This window comes from Mastigoproctus giganteus, chromosome 3 (genome assembly GCF_048544385.1).
Source record: "Mastigoproctus giganteus isolate SK-2022 chromosome 3, ASM4854438v1, whole genome shotgun sequence".
NCBI lineage: Eukaryota > Metazoa > Arthropoda > Arachnida > Uropygi > Thelyphonidae > Mastigoproctus > Mastigoproctus giganteus.
Window position 1 is genome coordinate 216,458,054 of NC_143577.1, and position 16,227 is coordinate 216,474,280.

The following is a 16,227-nucleotide window of genomic DNA, read 5'->3' on the forward strand; positions in this document are numbered from 1 at the left end:
AGTTGTCGTAAACGTTCTTTTTTTTAATTCATTTTTTATAGTGTATGTTTTTGTCAATTTGATCCTGAGTTTTCAGCTAATGGGTCAGTATTCAAATTCAAACAAATTTTTATGTGCACATTTAGAAATCCTTATAATATTATAGAATTTGTACAAATTACACATATACAAAGTATACACGTAATAATCTTATATATATAAAATAAAAAACATAGACTTTTTTAGTAAATAGACTCTTTATTTTTGTAAAAAATTAGTGACTTTCTCAAGTGGGTTAACAAAATGTTCCTTTGGGTCACTAGTTGACCAGCGGGTCACCTTGTGACGTTCGCAAGAACACTGAGCTAGGGAAAGTTCTGCATACATGTCACAGCGTGAATAAGAGAATTACAGGTGAACCGTCAATGGCAATTTCTCACCACAATCATGACATCCTGCGAAATGTTACGCTACCCTTTCCAGTTGAAATCATAATTACGATTAGGTAAAGGTTTAAATAATAAAACTATCAAAATAAATACAGATACATATTTCAGCATACAGTGCTACCTATCACATAGTGCAAATTCTAATTATCTGGTTTGAAGAGAACAAAATGCTATCACAGAATGGCCAGCTTGGAACTCCAGTCTTAATCTCATTGGACATATGTGGGATTAATTAAAGAGGCGTATAGAAATCGACCATGGAGACAGACTTCATAAGCTGCGTTAAAAGATTTCCTGCGAGAGGAGAGGCGAATATCTCCGCCAAAAATTTTCCAAAATTGGTGGAAAGTTTTCCGTATAGTCTATTCGCCATATAAAAAGCTAAAGGTGGGCCCATAACATATTAAAATAGTGTTTTAGTCACTTATATGCAAGGGTGGACTGGCTATAGTTGGCCATGGCGACACTCAACAATTTTGCCCCTTCTTTTCCTTTATTTCGGCAGAGGAAACACGCTGCAAATGCTATTTCCCCTGCTGCAATCGCAGTCTAGTTGCTTATGTTCTCCCTGCTTATGTGAATGTCACTTTGTGTCCTAATATTTTTAGTTAAAAATATTTCCGACATTCAAAATTAGTTCCTACTCTTAAACGCTCAAAAAATAGTTCCTACTTTCAAATGTTCAAAAAGTAGCTCCTACTTTTGAAACCTAATTTAAGTGTTAAGGAAAGAATTGTACATAAAATAAAAATCTAGAGACCTCTTGAGTTATTATTATATAAAGAATTTTCTAACATTTTCGTAACATTTCTAACATTTTATTTAACGAAAAAAGTAACAGTTTGAAAATACGATTAAAATTTCTTTTAATGTGATTTACAGGGACATCTGATGGCTTTGATCCATTCTTCCAGTAAGAAGCACGCCACACCTGGGTGAGTAATTTCGATTACTAACTTTGCTATACGAGTTTATTTTACGTAAACTGACCAATAGATTGAACAGTAAGAAATCAAGGCGAGTGGAAATAAGACTCTTGATACATAATCGAGCTGGCTGGTGCCTTTGAACGCAATTGTTTCTTTAGTGGCTACCCATGATTCTAGTCTCATCTTCGGCCTGACCTGCAAAGAAAGATCCCAATACACATAAATAAAGCCGATATCATAAGAAACATTTCTTACACATATTTACCTAAACTCAGTTAAGTTCTGCCAAATGTTCTTCATATAAAACTTAAAACCGTATTAAAAATTCATCGTTCATAATCATATCTCAAGCACAATATTTTTGATAATAGGAGAGCTAGAGAATTAAATATTATTTAATTCTCTAGCATATTACTATTTTAAATAAATAAAAATAATAATAATAATTAAATCTTAAATATCTAGCTGGGCGGTTCCCCATTAAAATGAAGTTATGAAAAAATATATAGAAATAATATGGGGATAACAACTCTTCTTTACGAAGCATTTCTAAGCGGGAAAAAAATATATTATCTTTGTGGAAATCCACAAAGATGATACGTCTACACTTCATCCACATATTTCTGGATGTATTCTTTTAAGACTGGTGATTCACTCCCGTAAGCTTCTGTCGTCCTCGTGCACAGTTAGTATAATCGTCGTCCTCCCCACACCAGGTGGAAAAGACCTGAGTTCGAATTCAGTCAGAAGTGCGAGGAATTTTTATGGGCCTTTTTCACTGAGTCAGTCAGTCTCAGGCGAGGATAGCATGGTTTTGCGTCCGGCAAATAGCAACTCGGCCATGAACACACACACAATTAATAGACATATTATATACGGCGTAATATGGCATAAGTTGCTGATGCGCCTAAAACCCTACAACAACAACAACAAATAAAAGTTCTATTAGTTTGAATATTCATGTATTCGGTATAAAAAGTAAAAGTAGAGGGGGACATTAATGAAATTTTTGAATACAGAGTATACACAGCAAAAATATACCCAGCTCCTTGATGTAATATGGCCTCGACAATATCCCTGGTTACGCACTATTCTGATGATGTTCGTAAGCCGGCGGCCTACGAACATCATTTCAGAGCTGTACCCTTGAAATGTAAAGAATATTGGATCTCGTCATGATGCCCATCATAGTCTCAAAATACATCAATCATACTGCATGATGGAAGAGATGAGAGTTGCCGGAGCAATCCTCTCTGGAAACTAAACATGGGTTTCACCACTTCAAGCCTCCACTAAGCAAAGTAGTGGTATTGCACCGGTGGATGAGAGTCGTCTAGCGCCCAGTATTGTCTGGTGACGCAGAGTGGCGGCATTCCTCCGTGTGGTGTGGACATCACATCTCGATCACTGCTAAAGTCCCACCATTGTGAAGGTGCAAGCAGAGGATTTGGTTTTCGCAGAACGCAGGACTTCATCGAAATTTGGTCCACTTGATTCGCAGTTGTCACCTGAATATCAGTTACATCAGCGTTTTATACTTTTAGCTAGCAAGCCCTAGCTTGTCATACCTGAAATAGTCTGTAACAAGCCTCAAGGACCAATTTTATTTTTTGTTTCAAGTAGAAAGATCAGAATGCCTAAATTCAAGGGGAGATCAACCAATAGAGAATTGTTTCTGGAATGAAGGATCCATGAAAAATGGGTAACATAATGTCTTAGCTTAGTTCAACTTTGCTATAACAACATTATATAAGCAACCACTAGGCACAAACTAAGGACAATGTTGATAGACCTACGAATAAATGGATTGAAGAAATATTAAAGAATTTATCGCCAATGTCCGATGCTAGAACGAGCACAGCTGGAAAAGAAGAGCTTCAAAAAGTGAAATTCTGATTTCTAATCTTTACAAAGAAATCTCGGGGAGATGTAACGAGGCAATTAATCTAATTCTAATTTAAAGGAAACAAAACTTGGAAAAAAAAAAAAAGTCCTTAGATCTTAAAAGCCACCTTACTTTTAATTAAGCAGAAACAGGTCCGACCCCTAGAAGTTGCAACAAATAAGAGCGTACATCATTTGTGGAGAAATATTTGTAGAAACATTCCTTGGAGATTTTAAAGTTCACAACTCAAGCCGGGTTTAATATTCTAGTTACACAGATTCAACTGGTTGAGATGCTGAGACTTTTGCGATTACTAATGGCTTTGCACAAGTTTTGTGCAAAGCCATTAGTAATCGCAATTTATCTACCAGAATAACTAACAATAACCACACATCCAACATATTTGATCTTTCCCTCACCAACAGTCAATGTCACTGTCCTACCAAAATGTTTTGATAGGACAGTATATAAAGGATAGCAAATTAGAACAAAATAAACAACTTATTATTTATTCGGTTTCTTTACCGTTTGGCCTGCCTTGATCTTGACTGGTTTTACATCAACCTTCTGCTGTTGTGGTGTCCTGTTGGCTATTGCGATGACAAGAGCATATTCCAGGAGACTTAAAAAGACAAATCCGATGCATCCTGATAACCAAACATTGAGGGCAACTATGTACGACACTTTGGGAATGGATGTCTGGTATTGTTTCGTGATAATGGTTAATAGACTGGTTACCCCCAGCGTTACTCTGGCAGGGACAGCTTCGGCAGGAATCCAGAAGGTCAGCAGAGACATGAGAACTATGAGCATGGAAGGAATGTACACATTTATCAAGTAGTAGCCACTACGACGCTGAAAGGTGATAGTCCCGCTGATGCATGGACGCGTTTTCTTGCCTGAAGAATCAATAAGAATTACTCTTTAAATAATGGTTCTGTAACGCACCAAAAGTAATTTAAGTCATTATTCCCGTGTTAATTAGACAAAATTTACATCAACATCACTATTTATCACCTTGACTCATTTATTCTCGACAAAAATTGTAAAGCTTTTCACTTCTGTTCGGTTTAAAAATTAACCGTGGCTTTTATTCAGATTGTTTATAATATTTAATCCAATTCAAATCATTTCCATTTCAAGCATTAGTAAAGACGTACTTACGTGAAGGCTCACATTCATCCAGAGTGAGGCGAGTGATATCAAACTGTGGAAGCTGAGAATTCCCGTGTAGTTTGAGTGCTTGTTCCGGCCACCACCTGAGTGTAATGTCACTTATATCGTGAGTCACTAAGGGGGATACAACTATTTTTAAACCTTGATACTTATATTAATACAGAACAAAATAAAATAGTGAATACAGCTTTCTCGTATGGAATCATTTCAGTTATTCAGCTCAATTAACGTGAATAATTTCGGTTATTGAGGCTTTAACTTGAGTTTGCACTTGAAAGAGCAACAATACAAATCTGAGCTAATCATTCATAATGCTAAGTTTTTAGTGTCCGTTTTAAGGAAATTTGTGTCCTCAGGCAAGATCACTATTTAGGAAGATTAATTCCAACTGAGCGAGGTAAAAACTATATCAGCTAGTCAAAAATTCAATAAATCAGAGCTGTAAAACAGATTTGTATATGTACAGCATAGCCTAATTCTGTACATAGATCGATCTCATATTTTGGATACTCTTCGCCACGAGTTGCCTCGGTATTGCACTACTCTAAATAAAAAGCACTACTCCAACATAAGATATGGAAGGAGAGTAATTGAGGTAATCACCTACTACCAGATTTTCCGGTGATTCTCGTTTTAAATGAATTCATCAACTAGCTGAGCCCATGGAAGAACATTATTGTCCATGAAAATGAATTTAATAACATCTGATAGGTCTCACATTTAGCTCGAGGATCTGGTTCCTATATAGTAGCATAGTCAAGGTGCCCCTTAAAGATGAAGTGATCGGCGCAGCTGTTTATGATGATACTTTCTCAGACCATGAGACCGCTGCCATTACAGTCATCCCTTTTCTAACATCAGGTGGATGGGACCGTGTACCACGTTCTCTGCAGAAAAGATCATGTCGGGGACTCGACATGACCTTTTACAGATAGTTTCGACTCATCTGAAAAAGATGAAAAGCCACTCTTTCTTAAGTCAAGAATACCGGTCTTGGTTTCAGAGAGTGGCTTAATAGTCTTTGCTTTAGAGAGAATGTTGTATGAACCAAATAAGAAAGCTCTCCTGTGAAAGGAGGTGAGGAGAACAGAAAACACGACGATCATTTCTCACAGAGAGTCCTTTCCCGAAGCTTTATGTATACAGTTTAGCTTCGTTTTGGATTGATTTGGATTTTATTATAAAACACCTTTTGTAATTTTATCTTTAACAACTTTGACTTTAATTTTATCTTTTATCTGAACTTAAAACAGAAACATAGTACAGTGCCTCTTTATTTCGTTTATTACAATCTGATTACGTTTTCTCTCTCAGTTATGTTTATTTATAAAGATACCAAACTTCAAGCAAAACTTTACGTAATTACGTTTAAATAATAAACCAAGATCATAGATGCCGACTGGGTGGTGGTATCCGCCGAGAATAAGTAACAATTGTCTTCTCCATTAGTGAAGCGTTACTTATTTCGAGGTAGTGCAATATCATGGTAACTGGTTGTGAAGGTATTCACAATATGAGATTAACTTAATGATGCCAATTCCTAGTTACTTAGTAGCTTTCTGCGTGCAGAAATGATGTACTTGCACTAACTTACACGTCAGATGAATACAAGTTAATGTATACAGTGCGTTACATTTCAGGCGCATTCGATTTTTTTCTTAAATTGTTTTTTTTTTTCTGTGGGCAGTAGAAGTGAAAAGTAAATATAGTATCTTCTTATCAATTAATTACGAAGATTATAATTTTATAGATTATTTAATAAAACTTATAGTTTTTTACGTTTGATAAACTTAGCAGTTTAGTTTAATGACAACTGTATAATGTTTATTACTCTCCTCCCATATACTTTTTTAAAATCTCTCTCTCTCATATATATAAGCATGCATCATCGTATTTTAGATGTTCAAAAAATCAGTTAGTGTGCTCAGGTGTAATCATAAAAATATTTTATAATAAATTAGCCATAGCTTTTCTTTAGTATTTGCTTTTAATTATTTTGGTTAAGATGGGTAAAGCTGCTATGGTTTATGATGATTTTACTTCATTTAGTTTTTTATTTTATTTAATTTTTATTTTATCTATTTTAGTTTTTATGTTATTTTATATTCTTTTATTTAATATTAACTAAAGATAACAATACTACATTAAAACCACATTTTATCAATGATTTATTTTTTCCATACAAACTATATAGAGAAAATAAATACTAATAATTGCCGTATTTCTGTTTGCCAGATTTTAATGAAATTTGGAATGTTTCGACAAATCGTTCTAAAAGAAATAAATACAAAATTTTATGAAAATTCATCCACCGGGAGTCGGGTTGTTACACGCGGATGTACAGACATGGTGAAGACAATAGCCGCAGTGCAGATTTTTTGGTAGAAATATTCTTTGAGAGTTATAAAATAAAGACAATAAAAAACTATACCCTGAGATGTCAAATATTCTTGAAAAAGTAATCCACTATGATCATGCAAAAGGCAGTCGATCGATGCATCTTTCATTTGACTTTGTAAATTTCCTCCTGTTGAAATGCATTGCGCAAAGCGTATTTAACTTTGTGAAATAATGCGTGTCCTGTTGGCTGCAGTATTTCCTTACAGGATTGATCTTCTCATTTGAAAGGAGGATTTGTATTCTGGGCAATATTATGGAGCGCTGCCTACCTGGTTTCCGCGTGACACACCTCTGCTATGAATATGTTATCGTTGTGTCCACTCCTAGCGTATAGAAAGAATGGCTGGACAAACAATCGAAGCTCATCAGTGTTCAAACGACAATCAATATTTATTCTTCTGAATGCGCAAGTTAGCGACTGTCAAAACTTTGTACGGTTTCATGTTGCTGCTCGCCTGATGTCTCTCTCTCTCATTGCATAACAGAGTACGCCGTTAAGTGAACTGTGCAACGAGCAATCCATATTCAATATTACTATTTTGTAATAGTCATTTTTGAAACAGTAATATTACTATTTCTTCTCTGTTCTTCACATGTATAAACTCTCCCCACATATTAATGTCCGGCTCATTACGCAGTCTCAGCAGGTAGGCTTCTATCGTTATCCTAGATATAATGCACAGTGCTGCTTATTAATGAGTTTGTAGTTTTATCATTTCTCTAACAGAGTGTGGTGTTTGGAGAATTCACAAAGAGCGGAGTTACCTCTTTGAATAGTTGCTGCTTCGTGTTTCGTTTTTAAACCGTAGTCGCGCTATACAAGTAGTCAGTTATTGATTATTATAAGTGGACCTTGGTATAAAAAAACAATATAGTAATAAGTAACTGATCAAAAAAAATTTATTAAATCTTTTAATTTAACCAAACTGAATACAAAAATGCCCTTCGTATATTCTGTTTATTCATAAGTATTTTGTGCTCACTAGTGTGATAATTAATACGATATATAACATGCATTAAAGGAGAAAGCTCAAGACGAGATGCGTATAATGAAGGCATAATGAAAGTACGATTAAATCTCACGTTTCTGGATGCACTTCAGTGTTGGTTTAGCAACATCTACGAGTATTATACTGATGTAAGCCAACTCCTCTAGGAACCACACCCTTTCAACAGAACTGCACGTTAATACATTATTTAGGAAGAATTTCATGGAAACGGATGCATTTCTCCTTCTAAACAAGTTCATGACCGTTGCTCTACCAGAAAATTGACCAGAATTGATTTATCACATTTTTCGATTTACCCGAAAAATGTTAATCCGCTGTAGTTTATGAACAATTCACTCCACTTCTATGCATTTCTATGATAAAAAAATATCACCATTCTGTGAATTAATTCTCTTTACTGCACATAAAAGATACGATACAACATACTCAACACAGCTTGTTGCTAGGAGTTGTTTCACATGGTTATACACTGGTGTTCAAAGAAAGGGCATCATCCCTTAAAGTTGTAATTGTCGTCCGAATAATGTAAGTACATGTACATGGCAATATTTCTTACAGATTGCATCAGATAAGATTGACACGCGTGGGTGATGACGTAATACTGCATCAACTGTTACTTTCAGCTATATAAGCACGCTCTGCAAGAGTTATAGTCATTCCTTGCTTGTGTCAGGATGCCGATTTACGTGCCGTTGACGTCACGAAGAAAGAAAGACTTTACGTGAGGAAGGATGTTCTTCCCGTCATATTGCTTATACAGTGTCTTGTAATCAGTCAACAGTGAGTAGATTTCTTTCCCAACTCAAGAATACTGGTTCTGCTGATGGGAAAAACGGACCCGGACGCAAACGAGTCTCTATGCGAAAACAGGGCCGCGTTTTGAAGCGCTTATGCCTTAAAAACCGTAAAGCTTCTTCGTCTGAGCTGAAAAAAGAATGGGTAGAACATACAGGAGTGGTAGCAAGTGCAGTAACAATCAGAAGACGCCTCTCCAAAAATGGACTTGTAGCCCGTCGTCCTAAGAAGACGCCCCTCCTCACACAAAAAAATAAAAAAAAAAGAGCCCGATTAATTTGGTGTAAGGGGCATGTCAAGTGGAAGTCAGTTATTTTCTCGGATTAGACGAAATTCAACCTGCATGGCTCTGATGGGAGACAAACGATTCGTCGTAGACGTGGTGAAGAATACCATTCAGACTATGGTGTCTACAGTGAATTCCTTACAAGCCAAATGATATGGGAGTGCATTTCGTATCACTTGCAGTTTATAAAAGGTTCCGTAAATTCAATGGATACCTGGCTATATTGGAAGTCAAATTGCTGCCAACCATTAGAGACCATTTCAACCTGCCAAGTAACTGCATCTTTCAGGACAACTCTGCTTCTTGTCATCGGGCGAATAGTGTAAGTAGGCACTTCTGTAGTTACTTTAGCTTCATTTCTGCATTAGAGGTTCGACAGTAATGTGTTTACATTTGTTACAGGTGAAAAATGGTTGAAAGAACGGCCCATTACAACTCTTATGCGGCCAGGAAACAGCTCGGACTTGAATTCTATAGAGAACTATTGGCATCGTGTGGAATCTGCAGTTGCCAGAAAGAAACCAAAGACCCTTCGCGAACTTCAGGAAGCCATAATTCGTGTTTGGAACCACGAACTATCAGTTGATGATCTTCAGAAATTGATCTTGTAAATGCCTCGACGGTGTGCTGCTGTCATCAGCGCCAGAGGCGGTTCAACTAAATATTAGTTTGCACCTGGTGAACTTTTCATTTTGTTTTCCATTTAAAATGATAAACTGAAGCAAATTGAGGGCTTCTGATAATATTTCAGCCGTAATTGTCGTGTGTTGTCAAATTTTTCTCCCGGAAACTGGGTTTTTTCGTCCAGTAAACAGAAAATCGACCTGAACACACGCAATTTATAGACAATATACACGAAGCAATATGGCTTTGTGTCTGATGCTCCTAAAACGCTATTACAACAAACATTTTCCTAGACCCACGAACTAGCAGTTACCTTGAATGCATTCTCAATGGCATTTGCAAAAATTTTACACCTCCTCTGTTTAAGTGAATACCATCTTTTTGAAACAAATATTTGCAATTTTTAAAGCATTTTAAAGCATTATTTTTTTAAAATAATGTTATTTTATACCGTATATTATATACCAGCTGTGAGGTTTAATCTTTACGCCGATCCCATAACATATGCGTTTTTTTAGTATTAGAAAAATTACAAATTTTTCTATAAATTAAATCGATTCGCACATCTTTACCCTATATTGTGCAATAAAAAAGTTACTGTAGATTAATATTCTGATATTATTACATTTAAACGTTTGTGTTTTGTATTTTATAAATACAGTGTATTAATAATGAATTTCTGCCTGTACTGAAAATTAGTTTCTGCTTGTATTTGAACAAATGCGATAAAAAATATATACTCGTTTAACGAGCATCTACTCTAATTAAACCTATAAATATACTTCAACAAATGTACTCACAACTCTGTAGAGTGATATCGCAATTCTGTGTGTCGTGAGGGAAGTTTTCTAGTTTCATATCACAGCTGCTCACAATTGACATCCTGGAGAAAAAAAAAGTCAAAAATAGATGACTTTATAAACCTTATAATTTCTTTATAAGACAATAAGCATCTTACTTGATATTGGAGAAGATATTAGAATTTATTCATCATTGAACATAACGATTGTTATCAGCCAGTGAAATAAAAATGCAGGGTCTTTCAAAAGTCCCAAAACCCCTCCGTGTAACTAAGTACCGTTGCGTATTTCACTGTAATACCTACATGTCAGGTATACTTTAAAGTGGATATTCAATTCAGCAATTTATCATCTTGCTGGAGATTGAGGAACGCAATCCATGGAAGGAACAATCACTCGCATCGCGAATTCCGTAATGGAGATGCTCACTGAATTCTTTGGATAGAGTGTAATACACACAAATCTTTGACGTCATCTTATGGGAATAATTAAAGGAAAAAAGCATACTTTAACAATCCCAGAATTTGGACATACTGAAACAAAACTTTGCACTGGCCATTGATGACATAACTCGTGAGACCTTGCACATGTTTCTGCAAGTTTGCCTTATTGTGCGTGCAGGAAGGGAGTGGTCACTTTCAACTATGACGCTCTTATTCATAGAGATGTGCTCCATCAACATTAAGACAGTTTTGATTAGATATTCAATATAAGTTACTCAATATTATGTTACTTGATCATATAATCTCAATAATTATTATGATATCAATAATACAGAGTGGTCATAAAGTCTTGCACCGGTTTTAAATTTTAATAACTAAAGATATACAAATAATGGAACTATTTAGTAAAAGTTATATGAAAGTTCAAGTCTTAAAGTTTTATTCCTAATGCAGTTTTTAATTATCACACTTCAACATGGCCGCCATCATTCGGGGTCTCCCAGATCGTGGTTTGTCATTAACTGCTCCAGTTTCTTTAAAAATTTTCATCCACTTACTTATTGAATTTTTATGGGGTGCATCTTTTTTATAATGAGTAGTGAACTTTCTTCTCACAGCTGTTATTGATTTAAACTGTGCAAGCCAAAGCACGCAGTTAACTTTTGCTTCAATTGTTGCCATTTGGGGTCATTCAGTATCTGCAAATAAAAGAGAAATTGATAAAATATAAAATATAAATAGAACAAAATAAAAATCAAATTTTATATAATAATTTCATCCTGAAATTATTATATAAAAAGCTTTAAGACTTTAACTTTCATATAATTTTTACTAAATGGTTCTATCATTTGTATAACTTTAGTTATTGCAATTTGAAACCGGTGCAGGGCTTTATGACCTGTATAATATGTTATTATGTTACTTATATGCGTTTGAGCGACTTGTAAAAAATTTCCATTTAATTACACAAATCACAAAGTATGCTTCTCGTGATTTGTGGTAATAATAATGTTATCCAGTTAAAAAAAAAATTCAATAAAGGATGGTTTGTCCTATGATAAAAGTTTGCCATCGAAGGGTCTGACCATTATTTGGCGAACTGAATGCATTACATGATTTCCTTATATTAAAAGTATTTTGCAGAAATTTTCATAAGTCCTTTCGGTTACACAAGAAAACTAGTATTTCTTTGATTAAATGGATCTGATATTTATTGAACTCACAAACCAGTAAAGAAAGAAAACCATATAGAAGTTACTCGATTTTCTAAATGCGGTTATTATTCTTGGCCTCTTTCCACGGAAACTGAAAATATGTTGTATAAGTAAATTGTGTATTACAGAGTATAAAAGTTTTCTCATTATAAAATTTTTCACACAACATTTTTTAAATGTTCTGTGAAAGGCATACGTAGGATATTCTGGATTACGAGATCATTGATATTAACTCCATGGTATGAGGTTTGAGCTTAAATTGTAAGATTTATCGGGGGATTTCTATTACACTTAATGACTAATGAATAAATGAAGCAGGCTCTGTACTCAACTATTCTGACAAATTTGCTCTGACAATGACGACATTTCAACTGGAACTCGTTATCGCCTCGAAAGTCTCAAAAAAAAGCTGTTAGTTACTTGGGTGTCCTAGGTGGCCGAGTTAACTACTTTATTAATATCACGAGGTAATAGCATGTTGGACCAACGTTGACCGAAATCCCTGCTACAGCACGACGTGGCATGGAGTGTACAAGGTGATGAAAAGTGACAGGAGGAATATTGTGGCTTCGCATGTAACAAAACTGTCCTCAATTTCTGGAGTGACGTGAGCAGAGGATTTTGCTGACAAACACGCCTTTTCAATTTCGGATTGAGATGCACAGGACAGATGCCTCGAGTTCCTAAAACCACACTGGATGGCCACATTATCATCTTGAAAGTACACCTGTCCATAAAGGGAGGGGGTTTAAACAAGAAGCATTTTTGGATATATCCGCAACGATATTCAAGTATGCTCTGGTACTCACGGTACCTCTCAGTGAGATCAGGAAACGAAGGTATGCCACGAAAGTATTCCTCACACCATTATACCTCCTTATCATCCTTTACTGTCGAAGCACAACAAGATGGTTTCAGTGCCTCGTGGTTCCATCAGTGCTGAAAGTAAATCGGAACTCCTAGTGATACATGACTTGCCTCAGTCCTTTCTGGCAGCAACGCAGCCAGAAACGAAAAAGTTCTTTTCTTGGGTACTCTGATTTTTTTTCCTTTCCTCTCTTGGCTCACATATCTGCACAACTAGCCATTTCTCAACGAGCAGGACCATAGACACAAGTGTAGGCCCTTACACAACAAAACTTCACAGGCACAGCTTGTGATTACGTTGCCAGGGACGCCGATCACCCTATCACTGGCTTCCGATACTGGACAAAGCTTTCTTTCTCTTCTTGGCTTACATATCTGCACAACTTTCAACGCACACGTTTCCCACTCTTCCATACCTCCAAAGAAAAAACATCACCTCTTTCAGTCCGCACGTACTCACGTCCTCTACGCCTCATTACCCCTTTCTCCCACCCATTTTTTCTTCATCTTGCTACCATGAGATGTGAACTCCAACCACCAAAAATTCTACTTTCACTTCTACCCACAAACCTTCTCCCCTTAGACCACAGAGAAGCCAGATACAGAGTGGGCACTTGCTCAGTTACTCCCCCTGAACTTTTCCTTTTCCCTCAAGTTTTGAACGCCTCCCACAAAGACTCGCAACTAATCCCCATACTATGCTTAATTTTTCATTCCTTTCTATTTATTTGCTAAAACATTTCACCACAACTGTCTCCCTCGTGCATAAACCAACCCTTCTCTAGAAAGTTTCTTATTTTTTTTACACGGCAGTATGACCTTTTTATGTTTGCCGGTCACCTCCAAAACACTCAGTTTGGTGTTCACGCCTTCTCTGCTAAATATAAATATATCGAAATTACCCAAAAATCAGTCACCCTGGCGCCGTTTTCTTTTGACGCGAACACTGGACGTCCACTAATTTCCTGTTTACTTCCTAACGGTGGCTTAGATCAAAAGAGACTCTTCATAATCCAGTTTCACGGTCCTATTGTTCTTTCCCTCAGCAACCCTTCTCTCGCCTGTTCGCAAAAGGTACCCCCTCCGTATTCCTGGCTGCTGTTGCTGTTACCTCTCTTATATTACTCGAAATTACTCGTTTCCATTTAGCTGCTATTTAAACACATACGTTTATAACTTTCCCATTCCCAAATCCAGTGTTTCTTCAAACTTTAATCTTATTTACATTAAAACTAAATATCCCATCTTAGTACTTACTATTTTTAAACTTAACACTCCCTTTCCATCGTCCTTCCTGGATTTATTTTAGCAAAACAAATTTCTATTTTATTTGTAAGATTTAGGTCTTACAGCTATAACATCTGCTAAATGCGTCGACAGTCATACCCTTTGTAGGTTGGCATGACCTTCTCCAATCCCCACAACCTGATTTGGGCACTAATTGGGTCACACGGTTTTATAGTACTTTCCTGCATACGTGACGTATGCAGGAATGCACGCACTATGGCACGTATGCACGCACTATGGCATTTTCTATTTACATATTTTTGTGTAGACTACCGCATATAGCTCGAAACTCCATTCTAATAAAGCGGCCAGACAGTGTTGATTTGTTATTAAATTTTCATTCATGTAATGTGAACATGATTCTAATGATCATAAGAAGTGAAGAAGCAGGGGGGAAAAATCGACTCCATTTATTTATATATTTATTTATAAATAGGAACCAAGCTGAATATTTATAAATTATATGCAACTAGAATTTTTGTAGGAAATGCTGGATATTGCTTACCATGCTGAATCAGGTAGGAAGATAGAGCTATTTAGACACGGAGTTGGTCAATTTATAATTTCACGCAACCTGATCTTAGCGTATATTCAATTGAAAGCTACCAATGTCCACCTTGCATATTTTTAGGTTTAGGCTATTTGTCGCCTCGACTGTTTTGGTCATATCTAAGCTGAAATTTTTGAATTTGAATTTAAAATTGGACTAGTATAACTGTTTAGATATTAGGATCTCCAAATTAAATTTTTGGCTAACCATAGCTTTATTTATTTATTTTTTTCTCAATGGGAAAGTTGTTCCTCGTTCTTGGTCTAGTCTAAAAACATCATCGGTGTACTTCTGAAACAAGTACATATTGACTTGTGGGTTGGTCACTCACACACTAGTCAGACTTTTGTGGATTTATTGGATGATTGTTTTCTGCAGCAGCATGTTCGAGAGGCAACAGAGAGAGTAATACTCTTGATCTGGTTATCAGCAGTGATCATTCGTGTATTAAGAATTTGCAGATAAAAGAACCACTAGGTGGCAGTGATCACAGCGTACTGATGTGGGATTTACTTAAAGATTTAATTATCATCAGGGATAAAGGAAAGGGTTTTTGCTTCCGTAAAGGTGAGTACTGTGGTCTCCGAAAGTTTTTAAATTCTGTACAGTGGGATCAACTGACGATGTTACCAACAGTAAATTCTAAGTTGGAAGCATTCAAGGAATTAACCGTGGATGCTACTAAAAGTTTCATACCTATTAAGAAATATTCTTCAAGGTTTAGACCTAAATGGTTATCTAATGAACTAATGAGACTCGTAACAGAGAAGAAAAATGCATGGGATGCATATAAATTATCAAGTGACTCAGAAGCCTATGGCCAGGTGGGTAAAGTGCCTGCCTGTCAACCCAAAGGTCGCGGATTCGCATCCCGCCTCGGGCTTGGATCAAAGTACTGCAAAAACCTTGGGAGGTGCTTATGGCCACAGAAGCCGATGTGCCAACAACTACCAAAAAAAAAAAAAAAAAAAAAAAAAGCCTATGGCAGATATAAGCTAGTCTGTAATCAGGTCACAAAGGAGGTTAGGCTGGCGAAGGCAGATATGAGAAATCCTTGGCAAAAGATGCTAAGAAAAACAGCAAGGATTTCTTTACTTATATAAACTCTAAAAGGAAGGGGATAAATCTGATTGGTCCACTTGACAGACATCGATGGTTCGACTGTTGATGATCGTGCTCAGATAGCAAACAAACTGAATGAGTATTTTGCATCTACATTCACACATGAGGAATTATTAAGGTTTGAAAATGGCAGAAGATTATCAAATTGTAGCAGGATACTTAATGATTTTGTAATAACTGAGAGCAAAGTGGAGGAGAAATTGTTGAAGTTAAACATAAGAAAAGCACCTGGAGTGGATGGGATCTATCCAGTTATATTAAAGGAGGCGGCAAAGCAACTAAGCAAACCCTTAGCCATAATTATGAGAGCATCCTTGGACTCAGGGGAGGTCCCCACGGACTGGAGATGTGCAAATGTATCCCCAATTCACAAAGGGGGATCGAAGGGTGACACGAGTAATTACAGACCTG

General features: G+C 36.3%; 1 protein-coding gene across 1 annotated transcript in view; it reads right to left on the reverse strand.

The window, feature by feature from the left end:
- Positions 1–1,319: 1,319 nt before the first annotated feature.
- The window catches only part of LOC150088710 (glycine receptor subunit alphaZ1-like), a 34,804-nt gene continuing 19,896 nt past the window's right edge, over positions 1,320–16,227 (reverse strand). Inside the window, exons 3-6 of the mRNA XM_090370290.1 lie at positions 10,334–10,416; positions 4,407–4,532; positions 3,768–4,141; positions 1,320–1,552 (exon numbers count right to left, since the gene is read on the reverse strand). Coding sequence (XP_090226416.1) covers positions 1,400–1,552; positions 3,768–4,141; positions 4,407–4,532; positions 10,334–10,416 — 736 coding nt within the window. The 3' untranslated portion in view covers positions 1,320–1,399. The remainder of the gene's footprint in view (positions 1,553–3,767; positions 4,142–4,406; positions 4,533–10,333; positions 10,417–16,227) is intronic.